The following is a 25406-nucleotide window of genomic DNA, read 5'->3' on the forward strand; positions in this document are numbered from 1 at the left end:
TTGTTAACCTTTGCGGTGCCAAAGATGCGAGTAGGGGTGGACCCTCTCAAACCAACAGTGTCAGCCATTATTAGCTTGGAAATTAAAGGACCATCATAAATAGCAATTCGTGGTCGGACATCTTGACAAGGAGAACTATCGAGGAAGTCCATGCTGTCAAGGTAAAGTATCTGAATTTTTTTGAATATATCAGTAAAAAGCCAATAAACAAACTAAGTTAGCGGTGATGGATTAGATCGTTTTACCTGTAGGAATATAGCAACACCAACAGGAACCTGCACGTCTTGCTTGGCTCTGATTGCACGCCTGGCATCAATGCAAGCAGATACAACAGACTCCAAAAAATAGGACCCCCAGTTGAAAACAGAGATGGGTTCGCTGCTCGCAAGAGCTGGCCAAAAGTTAGTAGAATGAGGAATAGACGAGGAGTCGATCTCAACCAACAAAGCCATGAGATAAACGATAAAGCATTTTATGAAAGTGTCTGGATCGAAGGGTTTCCCATCGGAATTCGTAATAATGGACTCCATGACACGACCGGCAGCATCTGCCGGGTTTTCGGCCCCTGCCCTGAAAGACAAATCTTGCCCCAGACGATCATAAGCGGACTGAGATTTGTCCAAGGACGAGTCCCAAACTTCTTTACCAGAACATGGAAGACCAAAAACAGTGTTAACGTACTCGGGGAACAGAGAAATACGAACATCGGTAGACAATTTGAGAGAACGTTGCATCACGTCCAGCTTGGAAACAACCCACAGGGTAAAAGAATTATCAACCGCAAGAATATCTATGCCGCACGAGAAAGAACCAAATCCACAAGAAGCGATAACATCCCTATGTTCGTCCGAAAAACGAGATACAAGAGAGTTGAAACCAGATATTGAAGGATATCGAACATCTTCGGAAAGCAAATGAGTAGTAATATTTGGGACGGAGAGATCACGAGCAGAACGCTTAGACTTTGAACGCCAGGCACAAGAAGACTGAGACATGGAGAAAAGAGTCAAGAGACTAAGTACCAAGCCGAGAAGGATAAGATAGAGCCAAGAGATGAAGTGTGAACAACCTACAGGAGCATAGTGCCATATTTAAAGGCAAAGCCAGAGAGGATGGGCTTTTGCCGAGCCGAGGAATTGGTAGTTGGCGGGCGGGAGTGTACAGAACAATTCAAAATTTGAAACAAGAGGGAGACAGCTGTAAGAGATTCTTTTAACATGGTGGACAAAACAAATGGACATTACCCGAAGGACAAAGCACAAAAATTGGAACGAAACGCAGGATAAAGGGATGTTTGTGTACTGATGGGCATGCAACACATGGCGAGTAGGGAAGTTACACATGCGCCTGTAAAAACAGAGGAAGTGATAGGCAACATACCAATACAAGCTTAACTTTATTTTATTAAAACACCCACTCGCCCTAGAGGAAAGTACATCGACAAACTGATAGGAAGCACAACAACAACTGATCAACTTATAAAAAAGAGATTACGACAACTGCCAGTCTAAAACGTGCGCCGGGGGGTGGGGCGGTGATAGGCCACGCAGGGCACCATTTCAAGGGTGAACCCGACCGTAGGATGACTTACGCCCACACGTACTCCTGTTGTGTCCGGTGCAGCCGCAGCTGGTGCACTTGCGCGCTGACGATCCACGAGGCTGAGCATTGTTGTTCAGAGGGCATTTATTAGCATAGTGCTCCAAAGAATCGCAAGTACGACACTTAGGAGCAGCGTTAGAAACAGGTTGTGTCCCGGGATTCCTGCGCGATCTGCGGGGAGGAGGAGCACCGGCCAGCGGCTTTGTTGGCTTGCGCTTCTTGCGAGCCCCAGGGCTCTCGATGGGCGACTTGAATCTTGTTTTCTTGGGACGCCCACGGGAACGAACACGTGGAGGCGCGAGTACAACACCAATAGCCAAATCAGGAAATGCTTCCAGAGCTGGAGCATCGTCATGTGCGTCCTGATCAGCAATGGTTGAAGGTACAACAGTCATCGCAGAAACGGCCAGCTTTGCATGATTAACATAATCGACTGCAAGCTCAAAAGCTGGACGAGATTTGGTGGCGATGGCAACCAACTCCATGGCAGAAGCATATATAAAGCAATGCATAGCAGCTTTGTCTGACGAATCACCGTGGGCCTGAACATAAGCATCAGACCCGATGGGTATGCTGTCTCGAGCTTCCCTGGTCCACCTCTTCAGCACCAAACGAGATGGGAGTTGAACGACTCCAAGGCCAACAAGAACCTACGATGGGTGAAGTACACAAAATTAGGCAACAAATATGAAGTCTTAAAAAATAAAAAAAGAATTACACGCGGGCAGAGAAACGCACAGCGAGGATGTGACGACAAGGCATGCCTGAATGCTCAAACATCTTGCATGCACAAAAATAAGTTTCACCAGATTCACTACGAGTGACCTGGAATTCTGTTGTCCCACCATCTGAATAACCTGGATGACTAAGGAGAACAGCAGAAAATATGCCATTCTTCTCATCGTCACGACGACACACAAACGAGCCAGCCCGGTATAGATCCCGATCAAACTGGGAAAAAAGGGCACGAGTGTATATCTTAGCAGCATGCCTTTCTAGGGGGACACCAACGTTCAGGTGGCGCAAGGTCTGAAAGAGGAAAAAACTTCTTCAGATTCTAATTAATATACCAAAAATAGCAAACATAATGGTTTTCAGGTTGATACCTGCTTAGTCGCATGTGATTCTTTTGCCTCGTCGGCGACACGGTCCGCGATGAGCCTATTGTACTGCGAAACAAAGTGGTGCATTGGGGACGAAGGAGCAATATACGTCTTCAGAAGATGGTTAGCGCTTTCGCTACGCTGTGTGCTAGTCATCCCAGCACAAAAAGTCTCGGTGAAGTATGGCTTTGCCCACATTTCCCTATTATCATAAGCTCGCTGGAGGAACTCATTATCAGTCAAGGAATAAGAGGATATAAGTTCAGCACAACGCATCTCAAACTCTTCAACAGAAACAATCTCATTGAGCAGGCGATGGAGCTGAGCCTTGAATGCATTATCCTTGGTGTACACAGGGCCCAAAGACTCCTTGGCCTTCTTAAGGACGTGCCACTTGCACCAGCGGTGCCGGGTGTCGGGGTACTCTTGCTCAATGGCAACCCTCATCTGATGGCATTGATCTAAAAAAGTGTACAAAAAATGATCAAACACAGGGCAACAAAATATATAAATTAGATAAAAATATTAAAAAAAGACAAAATACCTGTAAGCACAGTAACAGGTTTCTTCCCACCCATAGAGTGAGAAAAAAGCCTGAAGCACCAACAGAAAGCTTCTATGGTCTCTTCGGTGAGAAGAACAGCCCCAAACATAATACTTTGGAAATGGTTATTGACTCCCACAAAAAGTCCGAATGGAAGATTGTACAAATTGGTGCGATAAGTGGTGTCGAAAGTTACAACATCGCCAAAAGCTTCGTAATCAGCACGGCTAGACCCGTGCACCCAAAACAAAGACTTTATACGCCCCTGCTCATCCAAGTCCATCTCAATAACAGGCCCAGGGTCGCTATTCTTCATGTTAGCGAAGATCTCCAAAATTTTAGACATATCTTCGACTATAGATTCTTGCGCCAAACGGCCGCATAAAGATCTAACATACTGTCTGCTAAATGGAACATATCCAGTATCGCCGTGCATGGAACCAACAATGGAACAAACATGAGATATTTGGACATTGTTAAGTCTAAGATGGCGCACTAGCTCTCTAGTCATCTGATCTATGCGACTATGGGAGTTCCACTGTCTTTTCTCACCGCAACTAACAGAAAGAGGATGGTTGTGGTCGTCAATAAACTTACGGACATACCAAGAATCATCATCCGCGCGCAACAAGGTCAAGCGCGACAAGCACCCAGTACGAGCGGTACGTGAACAATCGCTAGAGTCCCGACCCTGGTTCAACACAAAATGTGAAAGAAATGAAAAGGCTAGACACAACAAAAATATGTTAAACAAACTAAAGCAAATCGCACAGCAGTTGGAAAAAACCTCGCAAGCGCATACGATGTCCTGTCTTGTTTTGCGGCCAGACTTGCCGCATCGACTTCGTCCGTACCGTATCCCGAAGCCCTGCTCCCAGGAAAACATGTTGTAGAACTCGTACGCTTCTTCAGCAGACTCAAATACGAACCCCTCAGTAGGCTCGAATATGCAACGCTCGCCACGACCAGAAGCTTCACGCAATGCGCATTCGACGGCACCATAGTTCCAAGTTGTGGGTAAGCGAGGACCAACTACGCGCCTAGAGGGACAATTAAAAAAATACTAAACGTTATCTAGGTAGAGATAAAAACAATGCTATCCGCTAAAATAACAATCACAGTTGCCCAGGGAGCAAAAAAAATACCTGTCGGGGATGCTCCTGGACTGAAAGGCACCACTAGGATCGGATACAGGAGGAACCATGGGGGCGATCTCGAGTTTGGGACTTGGATGCAGGTGCTGAGCTAGCAATGGATGATTCGAGCTAGCATACAAAGGTGGCGATTATATAGGGGGAGGGAAAACCGAACTTGGTGGGAAGAGTTGGCCGGAAACGTCGCTCCCGCGCAATAAAGGCGCGCACATTACTACTTGGCGCGAAGGGAGGTCGAAGAACACATACGTAATGCAAATGAGGTGGTTGCTGGGGAGAGAAGAAAGGACGACAAGACTACCAGGAAACGAGACAAGATAATGTATGGGACCCATGCAGCCAATGAAGAAAGCTGGTGGCAACATGGTCTGTATAAAATATATGAATTGGACATGCAGGCCAATAAAGTTTCGCCACATGGCAATAGCCATGAAGCTAGCGCTACGATACGTATGGAAACCCATAAGGAGGGGGGCACGCCAATGATGTGTCGACAAGTGGCAGTAGGCATGCAGCCTACATTTTTTACTAGGCATGCGTAGCCCATGCAGAGTACGTGCCTAGTGCCTAGGGGTGTGCACGGACAAGCCAGAGATTCGAACGCGCTTATATTAAAATATAAAGGGGAGACGCATGACATGCGGACCACCAAAGAATCGACACGCACCATTTGGCCATGCAGCTATAGGAAGCTACATAGAGAAATAAGATAGGCCATCCGGAAACATTGGGCAAAGGCAGATGTTACGATACGAAAAATGACAAATACCGCTTTGACAAGTGGCAGCTGGCACGACCCAAAAGAATGATACACTGCCCCATCTAATCTATTACGACGGAGACAGTAGCGTTTAGCAAAGAAAAACAGATAGTACGCACGCAACAGCCAACACCGTCGAAGAGAAAATGGGCTAGGCGGCACAGACTAGGCGAGAAAGCAGATGATTTTTCATAGGCGCAGAAAGGTACTATCTTAAAACATAAAAAAAACCGAAGGACTGTGCGAAAAGACGCACTACTTGCAACGCTAATTTCAGCAACACATTTCTTGCAACAGTCAATACAATATACAAGCCATAACAGACAAGGTAATGAGATAGAACACGAGATAATATTATTTTTAGAGACAAGCTCATCGAAACATAACATGTAAATAAAAACACGATACAGATTGCCGAAGCCACATCAGCAGGCACACTTCAGAAACAGAAACAGGATACAAAATGCCGAACCCACAAGCCACATCAGCAGGCGCACATCAGAAACGGTCGTGCTCATACAGCTTGAACGCAGCAGCATCGCCGCGTGCATAACGAAACTCGCGGTCGACCGTAGACACGCGATGGAAGGACAGTATGACACCGAACGCAGCATGCACTTGCGATTCGAGCATCACGGCGTCCTCGATGCTTCTAGTAGAAACATACATAACACCGGCGGGGCTCTCTGATATGTCGTAGCGCTTGTGGCCGAGCAAAGCCATGAGAGCAGTCGTAGCCATGAAGAGCTTGCCACAAATAGCTGTCTCAGAAGTGAAGTGGAGCCTTAGGAGATTCTGAGCTGGGACAGAATCAACGACGTTGAAGAAGATGCGCAATGCTTTGGCTGCATCGACAACGACATCATCGTCCGCAGGTGGGTGAGGGTGACGTAGGAGCGGCAGGGGGACAGGCGCTGAAGGAGTTGACGAGTTCCTTGCCTTCTTAGCTCTAGCCGACCTGCATTAGTGACAAACTATAAAGTTAGCAAAAAAAGGTTGCGTGAAAAACATCTCCAATGGTAGTAAGGACAAACCTGGTGAGAACAACATTGTCTTCATCGCTGTCCATGGGGCGCTGGAGCAACGAAAAAACAAGGAACAAAATTAAGTAAACGATTTTTTGTTTGGCGGGGTGAAAATAAAGTGTTCGCACACACGAAGGAAGCAAACCTTCAAAGCTGCTCTAGAGGGAGGGGCCATCTGTGCATGCAAAGAAGAGAAGGAGCGCAAAGAGTGAATGGAAGAGTGTGTGGATTGGGGAGGTTATATAGGGCTAGGGATGGGTAGACTGAATAAACTACCAGCCATATGTGCATCGCTGTCCAGCAACAAATGCATACCAAAAGCCCACAAGCCCAACTACCAGCCCACCATCATGTTCAAGCCCAAGGGGAACTTTACAGGTCAGCTAGTAGCTAGGTTGTGGCAGGAATATGATAGCCTGGCAATCACAGGCGCAGGCAGGACTCTGCCAAAAAGTGCAATGCACGATGGGGCGAATCGAACGGCAGCTGCTGCATGCGTAGCTACCACCCCCCGGTGCACAGCTACCACCATGCACATAAATTCGCCTCTCATAAATAATTTATGCAAAGTCAGTAATAAAAGAAGTATGGCCTGTGCGCCGAACACTCGGTGAGGTAGAGCTCTCTCGGCGATGCCGAAGTCCCCGAGGCAACCGAACATGTCGGTATGGCAGCACGACAAACAAGGTGATCACGCAAGCCGATTTATGCCAATTTGAGACAGCGACGTTGGCTTGCAGAAGCGACCGCGTAACGCAGTCGAAGTCGATCACCTACACGCATAAAATAGTGTGGTCCAAAAAGAATAATATAAATATATATAAAAATCCTTGCATAATTGTTTTCCGCAAAAATAATTTATTTAAAGAGATGGGGCCTGGCGCCGAAGTCAATGTTGATGCAGAGCGTCGGCGTGACGCGATGAAGGCGTGGCAAAAGCCCGAATTCACATGCCAGTCCGAGTTCTGGATTCGGTGTTTGCCGGACTATATACGGAAACTGACCGTACCACCGCGTGACCGTCGATAATGCGGCCGCCATTTGACAGGCCTGCGTAAAGATGAAGGAACAAACCAGAGTAATAATTCTTTGGGGGAGAATAGATCCAAACAAGCAAAAATTACTGGAATAAATAGCACCTGGTTTATTTATTGTAGCAATCCGAAGAAAGGTGACTCCCAACATTAGGACTCGATCCACACACCCATTACCTGATGGGTGATAAAGCGCTGGCATGGCGATGCTGGCAAAGGTCGGCTTGCCGAGACAAAGCCCTCGGTCCAGCTAATCGTGACGAAGCTGGTCGGCTGGTGACGCCAAAGTCACCGGAGGTTGATGAAGAGATGATGAAGCCTCCGGTCTAGCCGAGGTGTTGGAGCGGCTCGGCGAAGAGATGCCGAAGTCTACCTGTCAGCCGATGTGTCGAAACAGGTCGGCGTGTTTGATGATGATTTGAAGAAGAGGCAGCATGGTGATGCCGACACAGGTCAAGACTTGTGACGCGATCGACGCTAGCTTGATGAAGCTACCGCATGGTGATGCCGGTGTGCCCGCTTCGTATAATCCGTGGGGCAGCGACGTTGATGATGAATTATCCTTCGCGATGCCGAACTCTTGTTCAGCTTGCCGAGATCATGATCGAAGGAGTTGAGCTCGGCTCAATAAAGCGGCCATGTGTCTAGCGCAGGTCGGCAGCTGTGGAGTAATACTGCCGGACTGGTTTGACACCAGCGTGATGGTGAAGATTACCTCAGAGGAGGCTTAAAATTTTATGGGTACGTGTTTAAAAACAACGCACAATACACTAAAAAAATCCTTCAAAAAGGGTGTCCGATATCCCGTTCATCAAGAAACATGAACTCGGGTCGGATTCGTATTCGCGCAGAAAACGGATCCGAAAATCGTTGCGCTCATCGAAGGTTTCCGGGAGTATGAACGGTCGGATTGAGCTAACTTTTGAGTGGTGGTAGATATAGGAATTCCGCAGCCGATCAACGGTTGGATCTTCCAAAGGACGTCCGAGCTAGATGCTGGACGCTATGCTCCAAACTCGTCCAGATTCCCGTTCAGATTTGAAATGGCTCCGGTATATCATAGATTGCCAGAGGTTCCTCCATCGGAACTCGATAAATTTTTGCATGGTTGTTGTAGACTCAATTCCGCACAGTCCCACTGAAGCAATCGTCGAAGCGATACTCGAGGAGGCGGTGGCGGCAGATACGAGTTCTTTGTCCAGAAAAACAGCACAGTCGCTCGAGGACAATATTGACGTTGAGCCCCCAAGCTCCATGGATGATTCCTCCATGATCTTGATAGAGATCGAAGTTGATGTTTGATGAAGGCCCTCGTCCGAACATGATGATCCGAACACGGGGCACAGTTCTTGGTCGAACCAAGGTAACCAATCGAGCTGGTGACGAAGATGCCGAAGTCGCAGTTGATCTGCAGGCGAGCCATCGATTTTTTGCTGAACACACAGCGGAACTCTCAATGAAAGCACCATTGTCGGTGTCAAAACCGACAGATCTCGGGTAGGGGGTCCCAAACTGTGCGTCTAAAGATCGATGGTAACAGGAGACAGGGGACACGATGTTTACCTAGGTTCGGGCCCTCTTGATGGAGGTAATACCCTACTTCCTGCTTGATCGACTTTGATGAGTATAGGGGTTACAAGAGTTGATCTACCTCGAGATCGTATGTTGTGGTCTAAACCCTACAGGTATGATGAGTAATGTCATAATAATCTATTGACTAGCCTGGCCTCGGCTTATATAACATACCAGAGGCCTAGGATAACAAGAGTCCTAGTCGAATACGTCGGTGGAGAGGAGTCCTTGTCTTGATCACCAAGTCTTGTAGAATCTTCCTCGTATATGTCTTCGGCTGTCCAAACTGGCCCATGAGTAAACGGCCATGGGGGTCCTCGGCCCAATCCAACTGATCGGGAGACGATGTGGTGAGTACCCCCTAGTCCAGGATACCGTCACCCCCCTCCTCGATGAATTCCCCTCGTAGGTTTAAATTGCTTGAGCTTTTTTTCCATTGAATAGTACTGAAAATATAACCAAGCCCACTATCATCATAGTTGAACTGATCCAAGCTGGTACAAAACCTATCTTGGTCATTATAGCTTGGAGATAACTCCACTCCAGTCGGCCATAAGCCTTCATCATATCAAGTTTCAAGGCACAAAAAAATATTCTTTTTAGATTTGTGATGTCTCATAAAATGAAGGCGGAGATGATATTGTCAATGATGAGACGTCTCACAACAAAGGCTGATTGTTCCTCAGAGATTATCTTAGGAAGAAAGACTAATTGGGTCATAACTTTCGACGCGATTTTGTAAAGAACATTGCATAGACTAATCAGGTGAAACTGTGGCAAGTTCGTGGGATCAGTTACCTTAGGGACCAGGACTAAAATAGCTTCATTCAACCCTTCAACATCCTCTTCTCCCCTCAGAACACGTAATATGAGTGTAGTGATCTCCCCCTGCACAAATCCCAATGCCTTTGGATGAAGTCTGCTTGGTAACCATAACCATCCGAGCCCGGAGCTTGGCGCCATTTGAAATACCGCAACTTTAATTTATTCCTTGGTGCCTTGGTGAGCTTGTTGTTCATCATATTGCATGTGCCCTCAAACAAGAAAAGTTTCTGATAAAAGGCTGTGACCATACCTTCCATCTCATCCGCATCCTCGGAAGTTTTTTTTTTTGAGAATTCTCGCATCAACCTACGCACTGACTGACGGAGTGACGAGTCTAGGAAGTACGGCCCGTGGGCCGTGGGCACTGCGTGTTCAGTGTTCAGTGATTCTGTTTAGCCCATTCCATGAAGGTGGCGAAGTCCAAATTAAAGTCTCTCGCCTACCACACGCGTTCGATCCTCAGCGTCCGCCCTTGATCGGACGGGCGTCGCGGCGTGCAAGCCGTTCGCCGATCGTACCCACCTGGACACTTTCTCGAACTATAAATGGCACTGGGCGGCTCGTGCTGTCACTCACACCTACACTCTCGTCCCACGCTTTCGACACACTCCCGATTCGTCGCCTTCGTCTTCTTCCTAACAGAAGGAGAGCAGACCAAGAGAGGATGGGGTCGGAGGGGCCGGGGCATGGGTTCGGATCCGGGGCGGCGGAGCGGGACATCGACGGTCTCCCGCGGAACGACGCCAACTACACGGCGCTGACGCCGCTCTGGTTCCTCGAGCGGGCCGCCCTGGCCCAGCCGGACAGGGCGTCCGTCGTGCACGGCCCGGTCCGGTACACCTGGGCCGAGACCTACCGCCGGTGCCGCCGCCTCGCCTCTGCACTGGCGCGCCGATCTGTCGGCCACGGCAGCACTGTAAATTTCTCTCCCCTGCTTCCTAGTTCCTTCCTGAAGAGCTAATCATAGTCGGGGTAGATTCTGTGTTGTATGACCTCCATTCAGACCTAGAGTGTTTGAGTTCTACCTAGTAAGTAGTATATTTCAGAGAATTTGGCCCTGCTTGTCTGCCTGTGAAATTAAAACCTTGAGGTTAAATGAATTCAGTTACTCCCTACTTTGTACTAAATCAGCCACAAATAATATGGATCCGAGCGAGTAGTAAATTGTGGGGCGCTTAAAGGGAAGAAGAATACTGAATTTCTTGCCATATTTATACTTGGAGCCATGCCACTTTTCTTTTTTCTATATATTGGGAGATATGATCCACTTAATAATGTGAGCTTTTATTCTACTTTGGCGGGGCACTCAGAACTGCAATAAGTTGACCTTTCATTTCCAGCAGCATGGAAATATGGGATGTCCATAGTTTGGAAAAGAAACTAAAGGAAAGGAACAAGCATAAGACGGCACTGTCGCTGTTTCCAATTTAATGGAAACATATGATCATACCTCCACAAGTTGCTCCTAATATGTTGCCAAAAGAAGGGTGCTCCTTACCAAACACTAGTTCAGTAGCTCTGCTCATCAAAGAAAACACGGAACCGTCACTGTTTCTGGTCAAATAGGATAAGCTTATCTCTTTCTTGTGTTGAGCGTCTCTGTCCAAGATATTATTTGTAAGTCTGTTCAGACTATGAGGGTTATACTGACGTATCTTTCCTGCAAGCGCCAAAGAAGCATGTGGAATGATGGTTTATTTTTTGTTTGCCAAGTCATAATTTGTACCAATGCCTGCTACTATTTTTTAACTGTATTGTGATTTTGTATGGTTCATAGCTTCGCTGCATATTGCAGTGGCTTTTTAAGATTTTAGGATTAGACAGTAATTATTTGTTTTTCTACTTGCTTGATTAGGTTGCTGTGATAGCTCCAAATGTTCCGGCAGTGTACGAAGCTCACTTCGGTGTTCCAATGTCTGGAGCTGTGGTGAACTGTGTAAACATCCGGTTAAATGCTGAGACGATCGCGTTCCTTCTTGATCATTCCGTGGCAGAAGTTGTGATGGTGGACCAAGAATTCTTCACCCTAGCCGAAGAATCCCTGAAGATAGTATCAGCGAAGAAGAAACAGAATTTTCGGCCTCCAATCCTAATTGTTATCGGTGATCCAACATGTGAACCTAAGTCTCTACAATACGCTCTAGGACAAGGGGCCATTGAGTATGAGGAGTTCCTGAAAACCGGTGACCCAGAATTCAATTGGAAGCCACCGAAGGATGAATGGCAGAGCATTGCCTTAGGTTACACTTCTGGGACTACTTCAAGCCCAAAAGGTGTCGTGTTGCATCACCGTGGCGCCTACCTCATGGCGCTCAGTGTTGCTATGGTGTGGGGAATGCCTGAAGGGGCTGTTTACCTGTGGACTTTGCCTATGTTCCATTGTAATGGTTGGTGTTATACCTGGGCGTTGGCTGCCTTCTGCGGAACCAGCATATGTCTTCGCCAGGTATGTTAAAGATCTGTCTTATCATTGGCAGCTGCTTAAATTTAGCTTTGTAATGTCTGCAAATTGAGCTAATTTTGATGATGAGGACAAATGAATCATAGAGGTTATGTTCTTGGAATGCAGTACTTACTCACTTCTGCCAGTTATTAAATGCAAGTTATGGTAGAACTGCCAAGTTGCACAGATACAAAAGTGCATACAGTCAAACACCCCCAAAAAATCAACCTTCTGGGAGGAATAGGTAGCAAGAATGATCTCTCATCCGTTCATATTTTAGACTGTTCTAGAATGTATTTCTGGTAGCAAATGTGTTAAAACCAATTATGCAAAGTCTATTTTAGTCTTCTAATGCTAACTTGGAATATCACTTCCAAGAGTAATAAAAGGAAAAGATAAAACAACTGTTCAATACTGGCATTCCTCTGATGCTATGTGTTAATGTAAGACCCATTCATTATGCAGGTGAGCACAAAGGCTATATACACTGGTATTGCAAAACAAGGAGTGACACATTTCTGCGCTGCGCCGGTCGTCATGAACAACCTCATCAACGCTCCTGCAAGCGAGACCTTCCTGCCACTCCCCCGTGTGGTCAATGTAATGCTGGCCGGAGCCGCCCCGACGCCATCGCTTCTTGCGGCGCTCTCTATCCGAGGTTTCCGTGTCACCCACACTTACGGTCTGTCTGAAACCTATGGCCCGTCGACGGTGTGCGCGTGGAAGCCCGAGTGGGACGACCTGCCGCTGGAGGAGCGCTCCCGTCTGCACTGCCGGCAGGGCATCAGGTACACCGCGCTGGAAGGCCTGGACGTGGTTGATCCGAAGACGATGGTCCCCGTCCCGGCCGACGGCAAGTCCTACGGGGAGATCGTGATGAGGGGCAACGCCGTGATGAAGGGGTACCTGAAGAACCCCAAGGCCAACGCCGAGGCGTTCGCGCACGGCTGGTACCACTCCGGCGACCTCGGCGTGAAGCACCCCGACGGGTACATCGAAGTCAAGGACCGGATGAAGGACATCATCATCTCCGGCGGGGAGAACATCAGCACCCTGGAGGTGGAGAAGGTGGTGTACATGCACCCGGCGGTCCTGGAGGCCTCGGTGGTCGCCAGGGCCGACGAGCGCTGGGGGGAGTCGCCCTGTGCGTTCGTGACCCTCAAGGAAGGGGCCGGTGGCTCCGACGAGGTGGCGCTGGCGAACGATATCATGAGGTTCTGCCGGGAAAGGATGCCGGGCTACTGGGTCCCGAAGTCGGTCGTCTTCGGGCCGTTGCCCAAGACGGCGACGGGGAAGATCAAGAAGCACGAGCTGAGGGCCAAGGCAAAGGAGCTTGGCCCTGTGAAGAAGAGCAGGATGTGAGCTCCGTTGCTGAGATACATATACGTATAGTGGACCGTGGACGCTAGCGCCATCGTGAATAAAGGTTATGCTCTCGGGAAATTCCTTAGTGAAGACTTGTCTGTATAAGAAATTCAAGCACTCGATAGAGCACGAACACGAACAAGAGGGAGATATAACACGAACTCTGCTTATGTGCTCCGCTGTGTTTCGTTGTTCAGATGAAGACCTCATGGCTTACGCTGTGTAGCCTCTTCTAATCTTGTGTGATGTGCAAAGACCAAATGGAGAAGGTTGTTGTGGTCACTTGAGCGTGCAGTTCACCTTTTTGCCTTGACTTCGTCCCACCAAGCGCCCCGTTTTCCTAGAAACCGTATATCGATTTGAATCGTTTTTTGTTTTGTTTTTTTTGCCGAAGATTTGAATCGTGTGATGAGTACCAACTGTAATGCCCAGGCGGATCCCGATCTAGAATTGAGCATGAGGGAGGAGAGAGCAGAGTAGGTGAGAGGCTTGGAGAAGGGGGAAAGGAGGACTCGATCAACACTCGCTGCCTCATTCGTCTTGTGAGCCGTACATATGTAGCTGCCCCACTGGGCCACCCTTACAAGGCCGCAGCCTAATCACAAACCCACACACGCACTCGACCCAAGCCCAACAGTGGGTTGCAGGTTATAACTGAACTGCACTTGTTAGTCCGCTGCAGGTGCATTAGCAGCATCTGCAGGCGTGACATTGCCTCCCTCTTGCGATGCCGATTCTTCCCAGATGCAAGCGGATGGGTACCGATGACGAAGGACGTCGTAGTCTTCCCAGGTTGTAGCCGATGGTGGCATGTTTGCCCATTGAACTTGCAGTTGCACCACCGGGGCATCCCCTTTCTTCATCATGCGCCGTTGTAGAATTGTCACTGGTTCGGTTTGCTCTCCGGCGAGGTCCGGTACTCGTGGCAGTTCAGAGAACACCGAAGTATAGTCAGGAGTAAATGGCTTCAATTGAGAGACGTGGAATACCGGGTGGATGCTGCTGTTTGGGGGAAGTTGCAGTCGATACGCCAGCGTGCCAATGCGTTCTGTCACCAAGAAGGGACCGAAGAACTTGTAGGCGAGCTTCTTGCAGGGGCGATTGGCGACAGAGGACTGTGCATATGGCTGCAGCTTGAGAAGGACTTGTTCACCAACGTCGAAGGCTCGTTCTGCTCGGTGTCGATCCGCTTATTTCTTGAAGCGAGCTTGGGCACGCGCCAGCTTTGCGCGCAGCAGGTCCGTGTGTGCAGTCCAGTCCAGGTCGTCGGATGCCGCGTCGCTGGGGAGCGCGGCGCTCAGGTGTGGTAAACCCCCCAGGTTGGGATCTCTGCCGTACAGCGCCTTGAAGGGAGAGCAATTCAGGGAGGCGTGATGTGCCGAATTGTACCAGAACTCCGCTGCTGGTAGCCACTTGCGCCATTGCCGCGGCGTGTCATGGACTGCACACCGCAGGTACATCTCCAGGCACTGGTTGACGCGCTCGGTTTGGCCGTCCGTCTGGGGATGGTACGCGGTGGAGTAGAGTAGTTTGGTTCCAGCGGCGGCGAGCAATTCGCGCCACATTGCGCTCGTGAAGATCTTGTCGCGGTCAGAGACGATCGAATGTGGTACGCCATGGAGCTTGATGATGTGCTCCCAGAAGGCGCGAGCGACCTGAACGTCGGTGAAGGGGTGACGAAGCGGCATGAAGTGCGCGTACTTGGTCAGCCGATCGACGACGACCATGATTGCGTCGGAGCCTTCAGACTTCGGCAGCCCTTCCACAAAATCCATGGTCAGCTCCTGCCAGGGTTCCGTGGGAATTAGAAGGGGTTGGAGCATGCCGGCAGGGTGCGTGTGCTCGTGCTTGGCGTGTTGGCACACGGCACACTGCCGGACGAAATCTTCCACGGCACGCTTCAGCCCGTGCCAGGCGAACAGCTTGCGGACGCGGTGGTAGGTGGCCGTGGCACCGGAGTGACCACCCACTGCACTGTGATGGAGTGCAGCGATGAGTTTGGTCTGCAACGCAGAGTTTGCACCAATCCAGAGCCGGCCGCGCTGCCTGATGACGCTGTTCTGCAATGTGCGGCCTTGGTCGTCGGTGGTGGTGACCGCGAGCTTGGCCAGCAGCTCTTGCGCGTCAGGATCAGTTTCGTATGAGTTGGCCACCTCTTGGAGCCATTGGGGCTGGCACAGAGAGAGAGCGTTGAGCGCGAGAAGATGGCCCACGCGGGACAGCGCGTCCGCTGCTCCATTGTCGACGCCTTTCTTGTAGCGGAAGGAGAACTGTAGCCCCACCAGCTTGGACATGGCTTTCCGCTGGAGGTCCATAGCCAGCTGCTAATCTGCAAGCGCACACAAGCTCTTGTGGTCGGCGACAATCTCGAACGGAGCGCGCTGCAAGTACGGCCGCCACTTGTCAATCGCCATCATCACCGCCAAGAACTCCTTCTCGTAGGTGGACAGCTTCTGATTCTTGACGCCCAATGCCTTGCTGAGGTATGCGACGGGGTGGCCGTTCTGTGTGAGCACCGCCCCCACGCCGGTGTCGCACGCATCGGTCTCGATCGCGAATGGCTTGGCTATAACACCCTCGATGCGACTATATCTCCCACATGTCGAGGCACGACTTAGAGGCATAATCGCATTGAAGGCATATGTCGCAAGTTAGGCAATCTTCACAACATCCCATGTAATATAGATAATAAAAGGGGAGATAACATAGTTGGCTTACACTCGCCACGTCAATCAAGGTACATAAATAACATTACATCACCCAAACACTCATGGCCCGACTACGGCGCCAAAATAAAAGATAACCCAACATGCGACACGGTCCCGATCACCCCCAACTGGGCACCACTACTGATCATCAGGAAAGGAAACATAGTATTGTTGAGAGTCCTCGTCGAACTCCCACTTGAGCTCGAGCGTGTCACCTGGAGCGGAATCATCAGGCCCTGCATCTGGTGTAATAGTAATCTGTGAGCCACAGGGACTCAGCAATCTCGCACCCTCGCGATCAAGACTATTTAAGCTTAATAGGTAAGGCAAGGTAAATATGTGGAGCTGCAGCAAGCGACTAGCATATATGGTGGCTATCCTGTTCGCAAAAGAGAGCGAGAAGAGAAGGCAAAGCGCGAACACATAACTAAAGAGGGCAAACCTGCGGCAAGCATTACTCCAACACCGTGTCCACTTCCCGGACTCCGCCGAGAAGAGGCCATCACGGTAACTCACGCTGTTGATTCATTTTAATTAAGTTAAGGTTCAAGTTATCTACAACCGGACATTAACAAATTCCCATCTGCCCATAACCGCGGGCACGGCTTTCGAAAGTTCAAATCCCTGCAGGGGAGTTCCAACTTAGCCCATGACAAGCTCTCACGGTCAACGAAGGAATAGACCTCCTCCCGAGACGTTCCGATCAGACTCGGTATCTCGGTTCTTCAAGACACTTCGACAGGTTAAAACAAGACCAGCAACACCGCCCGAATGTGCCGACAAATCCCGATAGGAGCTGCACATATCTCGTTCTCAGGGCACACTCAGATGAGACATCCTACGAGTAAAACCAACCATCAAGTTGCCCCGAGGTGGCCCCGCAGTCTACTCGGTTCGGACCAACACTCAGAGGAGCACTGGCCCGGGGGGGGGGGGTTAAATAAGATGACCCTCGGGCTCCGGAAACCCAAGGGAAAAAGAGGCCAGGTGGAAAATGATAAAACTAAGGTTAGGCATTGCTGGAAAAGCTTTAATCAAGGCGAACTATCAAGGGGTTCCCATTATAACCCAACCGCGTAAGGAACGCAAAATCCGGGAACATAACACCGATATGACGGAAACTAGGGCGGCAAGAGTGGAACAAAATACTAGGCGAGAGGCCGAGCCTTCCACCCTTTACCAAGTGTATAGATGCATTAAGATAACATGGTAATATAATGATATCCCAACAAGTAAATAATGTTCCAACAAGGAACGGTCTCCAATCTTCACCTGCAACTAGCAATGCTATAAGAGGGGCTGAGCAAAGCGATAACATAGCCAATCAACGGTTTGCTAGGACATGGTGGGTTAGAGGTTTGATATGGCAATTTGGGAGGCTTGAAAGCAAGTGGTAGGCATCGTAGCATTGGCATAGCAAAAGAGCGAGCATCTAGCAAAGCAAAGATAGTAGTGATTTCGAGGGTATGATCATCTTGCCTGCAAAGTTGTCAGAGTTGACTGGATTCTCGAAAGCAAACTCAACGGGCTCCTCGTTAGCGAACTCGTCTCCTGGCTCTACCCAAACCAGACAAACCAGCAAACGGAACACAATCAACCACGTGCAAAGCTCAAACAATATGATGCAATGATGGTATGCTATGCGGGATGCGATGCGGGATGCATATGCAAGATTTGACAAGGGATGCATGAACCTGGCCCCAACTTGGAAATCCAAGTGTTCCACTGGAAAGATGAGATGGAATCGCTTGAAAACGATATAAAGAACGCCGGAATCGGAGTTACGGTTTGGAAACGGCAAGCGATTCAAATATGACACCGGTCTGCGATTTACAGCAAGTAGCCATCTAAATGCAATGAGATGAACATGCTACAGCACTCAAACATGGCACCAAAATACATGGAAGGGATGCATTCAAGATGCTTAACAAAAGTCTAGCACTGAGCTATGGCCAATTCATCCATTAATAGGTTCAAACAAGCATGGCAAAAAATGCATATGGTAAACAGATTTCAGACTTAGTGAAATTAACACTTGTCTGGAATTTCAGATCAGGTAGCACACTTCGGAGCAACAAAACTATATGCTACAGGACCTGAACATGGTAAATTAAAGCATGGCATGGAGCTACTCAAACAAATTAGCAAAAGTACCTTAGTGACCTTGAGCCAAAAGGGATCAGAATATACATTTGCAAGCATGTGAAGATGGCAAAAACATAATCAGTTCTCAGACTTAGTGAAAACTGGAACATGCTGAAACAGACATCAAGTAGGCATGTTTACGAGCTCGATGCACTCACTATGGAGCAAGTCATGACAAGCTAAGCATACATCCATCAAGAATACACAAAATGCAAGTTAGACATGGCAAGAACAATAGCATAGCAAGCACGGATCAACTACAACATCCCCGGCAAAATCGCTAACAAGTAGACAATCTGCCCAGATTCACGAAGTAGCAAAAGTAGAGCTCGATTGACTCAAGCTAGTGTGCTCCATAATTGCAAACAAAGACATGGATGGATAGAGCACTACAATATTAACAAAACATCCTTACTGATCATCCTCAAAAGAGGCACGGATCACTAGGAAACAACATGAACATATGGCCATATGAGATAAACAGCTCAAGGACTTGGTGGAACTGCTAAGTCCCTGAAATCAGCATTACCGAGTGCCTCACTTTGCAAGCTTGTGCTAGTCACCACACACATCACAAAAATACATGGGTTGCACCTCTGGAAAGATGGAAAAACCCTTAACAAAACATATGTAGAGCTCATGGGCATATCATGCACACAATAATCATGGCAAAAATGACAAATAGCTAAATGGAGCAGCAGATCTGGCAATTATCTCAAGTAGCCCTCTTCTAACAGAATTTTGGGCACCAAGATGAACTCAAATGAAAATGATGTAATGGAATGAAATGATGTACACTCTGAGAAGAACATTTTGATATGCTATATGCGCGAAACGGAGCTACGAATGCAAAGTTATAGCACGATGAACAAGAGCATATGAACTAGGGTTTCGGGCAAACAGTCAACCCTCGAGATTTTAGATCTCAGATCTGGCACGCTCTACGAGGTTCGTCGGCCGGAGCTTCGAGGTCGCCGGAGGGTCGCCGGACTTGGAGAGGAGACCGGAGCCGGGGCCGGCGAGCTCCGGGTGGCGCGTTGCCGGAAAAGATTTATATATGGGAAGTCTTGTTTTGGTCGCCGGAAAAGTTTCGCGCATTATCGGTATTGTACCGGGAGTGCCGAAAGGGGTCCGGGGGTCCACCAAAGGGGTCCACCTTCCCCGGGGGCCACATGGGCTGTAGGGGTGTGCGCCTTGGCCTATATGGGCCAAGGGCACCAGCCCCAATAGGCCCATGCGCCAAGAGATAAGGGAAAGAAAGAGTCCTAAAGGGGGAAGGCACCTCCTAGGTGCCTTGGGGAGGATGGACTCCTCCCTGGCCGCACCCTTCCTTGGAGGAAGGGCCAAGGCTGCGCCCCCCCTCTCCCTTGGCCCTATATATAGTGGGGGGAAGGGAGGGCAGCAACACCTAAGCCCTGGCGCCTCCCTCTCCCTCCCATGACACATCTCCCTCCTCCCGCAGCGCTTGGCGAAGCCCTGTTGGAATCCCGCTACTTCCACCACCATGCCGTCGTGCTGCTGGATCTCCATCAACCTCTCCTCCCCCCTTGCTGGATCAAGAAGGAGGAGACGTCGCTGCTCCGTACGTGTGTTGAACGCGGAGGTGCCGTCCGTTCGGCGCTAGGATCATCGGTGATTTGGATCACAACGAGTACGACTCCATCAACCCCGTTCTCTTGAACGCTTCCCCGCGCGATCTACAAGGGTATGTAGATCCACTCCTCCCTCGTTGCTAGATGACTCCATAGATTGATCTTGGTGACACGTAGGAAAATTTTGAATTATTGCTACGTTACCCAACAACACATCAGTATGTATGATTTCCAATAGGTTGGTTGCTCGCTCCATTGTTCCTGAGAACGGAGTCTTGGTCATCTTACCCATGAGGCATGGTTCGCACGTGTCAAATGACTCGTAATCAAGAGACTCTAAAAGTCCATCTGTATGGAGCTTCTTCATGCGTTTGACACCTATGTGACCAAGGCGGCAGTGCCACAAGTATGTGGGACTATCATTATCAACCTTACATCTTTTGGTATTCACACTATGAATATGTGTAGCATTACGCTCGAGATTCATTAAGAATAAACCATTCACCATAGGAGCATGACCATAAAACATATCTCTCATATAAATAGAACAACCATTATTCTCGGATTTAAATGAGTAGCCATCTCGAATTAAACGAGATCCTGATACAATGTTCATGCTCAAAGCTGGTACTAAATAACAATTATTGAGGTTTAAAACTAATCCCGTGGGTAAATGTAGAGGCAGCGTGCCGACGGCGATCACATCGACCTTGGAACCATTCCCGACGCGCATCGTCACCTCGTCCTTCGCCAGTCTCCGCTTATTCCGCAGCTCCTGCTGTGAGTTACAAATATGAGCAACCGCACCGGTATCAAATACCCAGGAGCTACTACGAGTACTGGTAAGGTACACATCAATTACATGTATATCACATATACCTTTCGTTTTGCCGGCCTTCTTGTCCGCTAAGTATTTGGGGCAGTTCCGCTTCCAGTGACCACTTCCCTTGCAATAAAAAACACTCAGTCTCGGGCTTGGGTCCATTCTTTGGCTTCTTTCCGGCAGCTTGCTTACCGGGCGCGGCAACTCCCTTGCCGTCCTTCTTGAAGTTCTTCTTACCCTGCCTTTCTTGAACTTAGTGGTTTTATTCACCATCAACACTTGATGGTCCTTTTTGACTTCTACCTCTGCTGATTTCAGCATTGCAAATACTTCAGGAATGGTCTTTTCCATCCCCCGCATATTGAAGTTCATCACAAAGCTCTTGTAGCTTGGTGGAAGCGACTGGAGGATTCTGTCAATGACCGCGTCATCCGGGAGATTAACTCCCAGCTGAGTCAAGCGGTTATGTAACCCAGACATAGTGAGTATGTGCTCACTGACAGAACTATTTTCCTCCATCTTACAGCTGAAGAACTTGTCGGAGACTTCATATCTCTCGACCCGGGCATGTGCTTGGAAAACCATTTTCAGCTCTTCGAACATCTCATATGCTCCGTGTCGCTCAAAACGCTTTTGGAGCCCCGGTTCTAAGCTGTAAAGCATGCCGCACTGAACGAGGGAGTAATCATCAGCACGTGCGTGCCAAGCGTTCATAACGCCTTGGTTCTGTGGGACGGGTGCGTCACCTAGCGGTGCTAGTAGGACATAATCTTTCTTGGCAGCTATGAGGATGATCCTCAGGTTCCGGACCCAGTCCGTATAGTTGCTGCCATCGTCTTTCAGCTTGGTTTTCTCTAGGAACGCGTTGAAGTTGAGGACAACGTTGGCCATTTGATCTACAAGACATATTGTAAAGATTTTAGACTAAGTTCATGATAATTAAGTTCATCTAATCAAATTATATAATGAACTCCCACTTAGATAGTCATCCCTCCAGTCATCTAAGTATAACATGATCCGAGTTAACTAGGCCGTGTCCGATCATCACGTGAGACGGACTAGTCAACATCGGTGAACATCTTCATGTTGATCGTATCTTCTATACGACTCATGCTCGACCTTTCGGTCTTCTGTGTTCCGAGGCCATGTCTGTACATGCTAGGCTCGTCAAGTCAACCTAAGTGTTTGCATGTGTAAATCTGTCTTACACCCGTTGTATGTGAACGTTGGAATCTATCACACCCGATCATCACGTGGTGCTTCGAAACAACGAACTGTCGCAACGGTGCACAGTTAGGGGGAACACTTTCTTGAAATTATTATGAGGGATCATCTTATTTACTACCGCCGTTCTAAGTAAACAAGATTCAAAACATGATAAACATCACATGCAATCAAATAATAATAGTGACATGATATGGCCAATATCATATAGCTCCTTTGATCTCCATCTTGGGGCTCCATGATCATCTTGTCACCAGCATGGCACCATGATCTCCATCATTATGATCTCCATCATCATGATCTCCATCATCATGATCTCCATCATCGTGTCTCCATGAAGTTGCTCGCCAACTATTACTTCTACTACTATGGCTAACGCGTTTAGCAATAAAGTAAAGTAATTTACATGGCGTTTCTCAATGACACGCAGGTCATACAAAAATAAAGACAACTCCTATGGCTCCTGCCGGTTGTCATACTCATCGACATGCAAGTCGTGATTCCTATTACAAGAACATGATCTCATACATCACATATATATCATTCATCATTCATCACAACTTTGGCCATATCACATCACAAATCACTTGCTGCAAAAACAAGTTAGACGTCCTCTAATTGTTGTTGCAAGTTTTACGTGGCTGCAAAAGGGTTCTAGCAAGAACGTTTTCTTACCTATGTAATAGCCACAACGTGATTTGTCAACTTCTATTTACCCTTCATAAGGACCCTTTTCATCGAATCCGCTCCAACTAAAGTGGGAGAGACAGACACCCGCTAGCCACCTTATGCAACTAGTGCATGTCAGTCGGTGGAACCAGTCTCACGTAAGCGTACGTGTAAGGTCGGTCCGGGCCGCTTCATCCCACAATACCGCTGAAGCAAGATAAGACTAGTAGCGGCAAGAAAGTTGACAACATCTACGCCCACAACAAATTGTGTTCTACTCATGCAAGGAGAACTACGCAAAGACCTAGCTCATGATGCCACTGTTGGGGAACGTTGCAGAAAACAAAAATTTTCCTACGGTTTCACCAAGATCCATCTATGAGTTCATCTAGCAACGAGTGATCGGATTGCATCTACATACCTTTGTAGATCACGCGCGGAAGCGTTCAAGGACGGGGATGAGGAAATCGTACTCGACGTGATCCAAATCACCGGAGATCCTAGCGCCAAACGGACGGCACCTCCGTGTTCAACACACGTACGGTCAGCATGACGTCTCCTCCTTCTTGATCCAGCAAGGGGGGAGGAGAGGTTGATGAAGATCCAGCAGCACGACGGCGTGGTGGTGGATGCAGGGCGTCACCGCAGCAGGGCTTCGCCGTAGTACTGCGAGAGGGAGAGGTGTAGCAGGGGAGAGGGAGGCGCCAAGACTCAAGGTGTGGCTGCCCCCTCCCTCCCCCCTTTTATATAGGCTCCCCTAGGGGGGGCGCCGGCCCTAGGAGATGGGATCTCCTAGGGGGGCGGCGGCCAAGGGGTGGAGTGCCCCCCAAGCCAGGTGGGGCACCCCCCCACCCCTAGGGTTCCAACCCTAGGCGCATGGGGTGGGCCTAGGGGGGCGCACCAGCCCACTATGGGCTGGTTCCCCTCCCCACTTTGGCCCATGGGGCCCTCCGGGATGGGTGGCCCCACCCAGTGGACCCCCGGGACCCTTCCGGTGGTCCCGGTACAATACCGGTGACCCCAAAACTCTCCCGATGGCCGAAACTGCACTTCCTATATATAATTCTTCACCTCCAGACCATTCCGGAACTCCTCGTGACATCCAGGATATCATCCGGGACTCCGAACAACTTTCGGGTTACTGCATATTCATATCTCTACAACCCTAGCGTCACCGAACCTTAAGTGTGTAGACCCTACGGGTTCGGGAGACATGTAGACATGACCGAGACGGCTCTCCGGTCAATAACCAACAGCGGGATCTAGATACCCATGTTGGCTCCCACATGCTCCTCGATGATCTCATCGGATGAACCACGATGTCGAGGATTCAAGCAACCCCATATACAATTCCCTTTGTCAATCGGTACGTTACTTGCCCGAGATTCGATCATCGGTATCCCAATACCTCGTTCAATCTCGTTACCGGCAAGTCACTTTACTCGTACCGTAATGCATGATCCCGTGACCAGACACTTGGTCACTTTTGAGATCATTATGATGATGCATTACCGAGTGGGCCCAAAGATACCTCTCCGTCATACGGAGTGACAAATCCCAGTCTTGATCCGTGTCAACCCAACAGACACTTTCGGAGATACCCGTAGTATACCTTTATAGTCACCCAGTTACATTGTGACGTTTGGTATACCCAGAGCACTCCTACGGTATCCGGGAGTTACACGATCTCATGGTCTAAGGAAAAGATACTTGACATTGGAAAAACTCTAGCAAACGAACTATACGATCTTGTGCTATGTTTAGGATTGGGTCTTGTCCATCACATCATTCTCCTAATGATGTGATCCCATTATCAATGACATCCCCATGTCCATAGCCAGGAAACCATGACTATCTGTTGATCAACGAGCTAGTCAACTAGAGGCTCACTAGGGACACATTGTGGTCTATGTATTCACACATGTATTAAGATTTCCGGATAATACAATTAAAGCATGAACAATAGACAATTATCATGAACAAGGAAATATAATAATCATTTTATTATTGCCTCTAGGGCATATTTCCAACACTGAGTGGCGGCGGTTGCCGGCGGACGTTGTCCGGCGCGGGCCGGACACGTCCGGTGCGGCGGATCTGGGGATTTTTTTAGGGTTTCGGGGAGGGGATCCGAGATTTGGAATGGGGGGTCTTTAAATAGAGGTGGAGGGAGCTAGGAGAGTCCAAATGAGGTGCGGTTTTCGGCCACGCGATCGTGATCGAACGCTCTAGATGATGGAGAAGGTTTTGGTAGGTTTTGGGCAAAATTGGAGGGGTTTTGGGCTGCAACACACACGAGGCCTTTTCGGTCCCTCGGTTAACCGTTGGAGTATCAAACGAAGTCCAAATGGTACGAAACTTGACAGGCGGTCTACCGGTAGTAAACCAAGGCCGCTTGGCAAGTCTCGGTCCAATCCGGAAATGTTTAATCCCCACACACAAAAGAAAGGTAGAAATGACCACCGGAGGAGAACGAAGCGCCGGAATGCAAAACGGACAACGGGGAAAATGCTCGAATGCATGAGATGAACACGTATGCAAATGCAATGCACATGATGACATGATATGAGATGCATGACAACGACAACAATACACGGAGACAAAAACCCGAACCCGAGAAAATAAAATAACTTAAAGCTGGAAACGGCAAGAGTTGGAGTACATATTGGGTAAATCATATCCGGGGTGTTACAACACTCCACCACTACGAAAGGATCTCGTCCCGAGATCTAGGACTGAAAGAACACCGGGTACTCAGAACGGAGGTGATCCTCGTGTTCCCAGGTAGCTTCACGGTCGGAATGGTGTGACCACTTGA

General features: G+C 48.8%; 2 protein-coding genes across 2 annotated transcripts; one reads left to right on the forward strand and one right to left on the reverse strand.

Annotated features, from left to right (window-relative positions):
* Positions 1–5661: 5661 nt before the first annotated feature.
* On the reverse strand, positions 5662–6552 carry LOC147976065 (uncharacterized). The gene is made up of 3 exons (XM_087519717.1): positions 6334–6552; positions 6198–6238; positions 5662–6121 (listed from the first exon to the last, which is right to left on the reverse strand). The coding sequence occupies exons 1-3, from the start codon at positions 6361–6363 to the stop codon at positions 5662–5664; spliced, it is 531 nt and encodes a 176-aa protein (XP_087375843.1). The 5' UTR covers positions 6364–6552.
* Positions 6553–10195: 3643 nt separating this feature from the next.
* Positions 10196–13604, forward strand: LOC125551920 (acetate--CoA ligase CCL3). The gene is made up of 3 exons (XM_048715324.1): positions 10196–10535; positions 11475–12065; positions 12528–13604. Exons 1-3 carry the CDS (start codon positions 10284–10286, stop codon positions 13422–13424), a joined length of 1740 nt encoding a protein of 579 aa, XP_048571281.1. The 5' UTR covers positions 10196–10283; the 3' UTR covers positions 13425–13604.
* The last annotated feature ends 11802 nt before the right edge of the window (positions 13605–25406 follow it).

This window comes from Triticum urartu, chromosome 4A (genome assembly GCF_056163025.1).
Source record: "Triticum urartu cultivar PI428250 chromosome 4A, HENAU_Tu73, whole genome shotgun sequence".
Classification (NCBI taxonomy): Eukaryota; Viridiplantae; Streptophyta; class Magnoliopsida; order Poales; family Poaceae; genus Triticum; species Triticum urartu.

What these genes read in the sequence shown, in the direction of transcription:
- LOC147976065 (XM_087519717.1), bottom strand. Translation starts at nt 6,363, where the DNA reads ATGGCCCCTCCCTCTAGAGCAGCTTTGAAG. An exon ending in CCTCTAGAGCAGCTTTGAAG is followed by an intron (nt 6,239 to 6,333) that starts GTTTGCTTCCTT and finishes TCGTTGCTCCAG; the next exon opens with CGCCCCATGGACAGCGATGA. An exon ending in GACAATGTTGTTCTCACCAG is followed by an intron (nt 6,122 to 6,197) that starts GTTTGTCCTTAC and finishes TCACTAATGCAG; the next exon opens with GTCGGCTAGAGCTAAGAAGG.
- LOC125551920 (XM_048715324.1), top strand. Translation starts at nt 10,284, where the DNA reads ATGGGGTCGGAGGGGCCGGGGCATGGGTTCGGATCCGGGGCGGCGGAG. An exon ending in CTGTCGGCCACGGCAGCACT is followed by an intron (nt 10,536 to 11,474) that starts GTAAATTTCTCT and finishes TTGCTTGATTAG; the next exon opens with GTTGCTGTGATAGCTCCAAA. An exon ending in CCAGCATATGTCTTCGCCAG is followed by an intron (nt 12,066 to 12,527) that starts GTATGTTAAAGA and finishes TTCATTATGCAG; the next exon opens with GTGAGCACAAAGGCTATATA.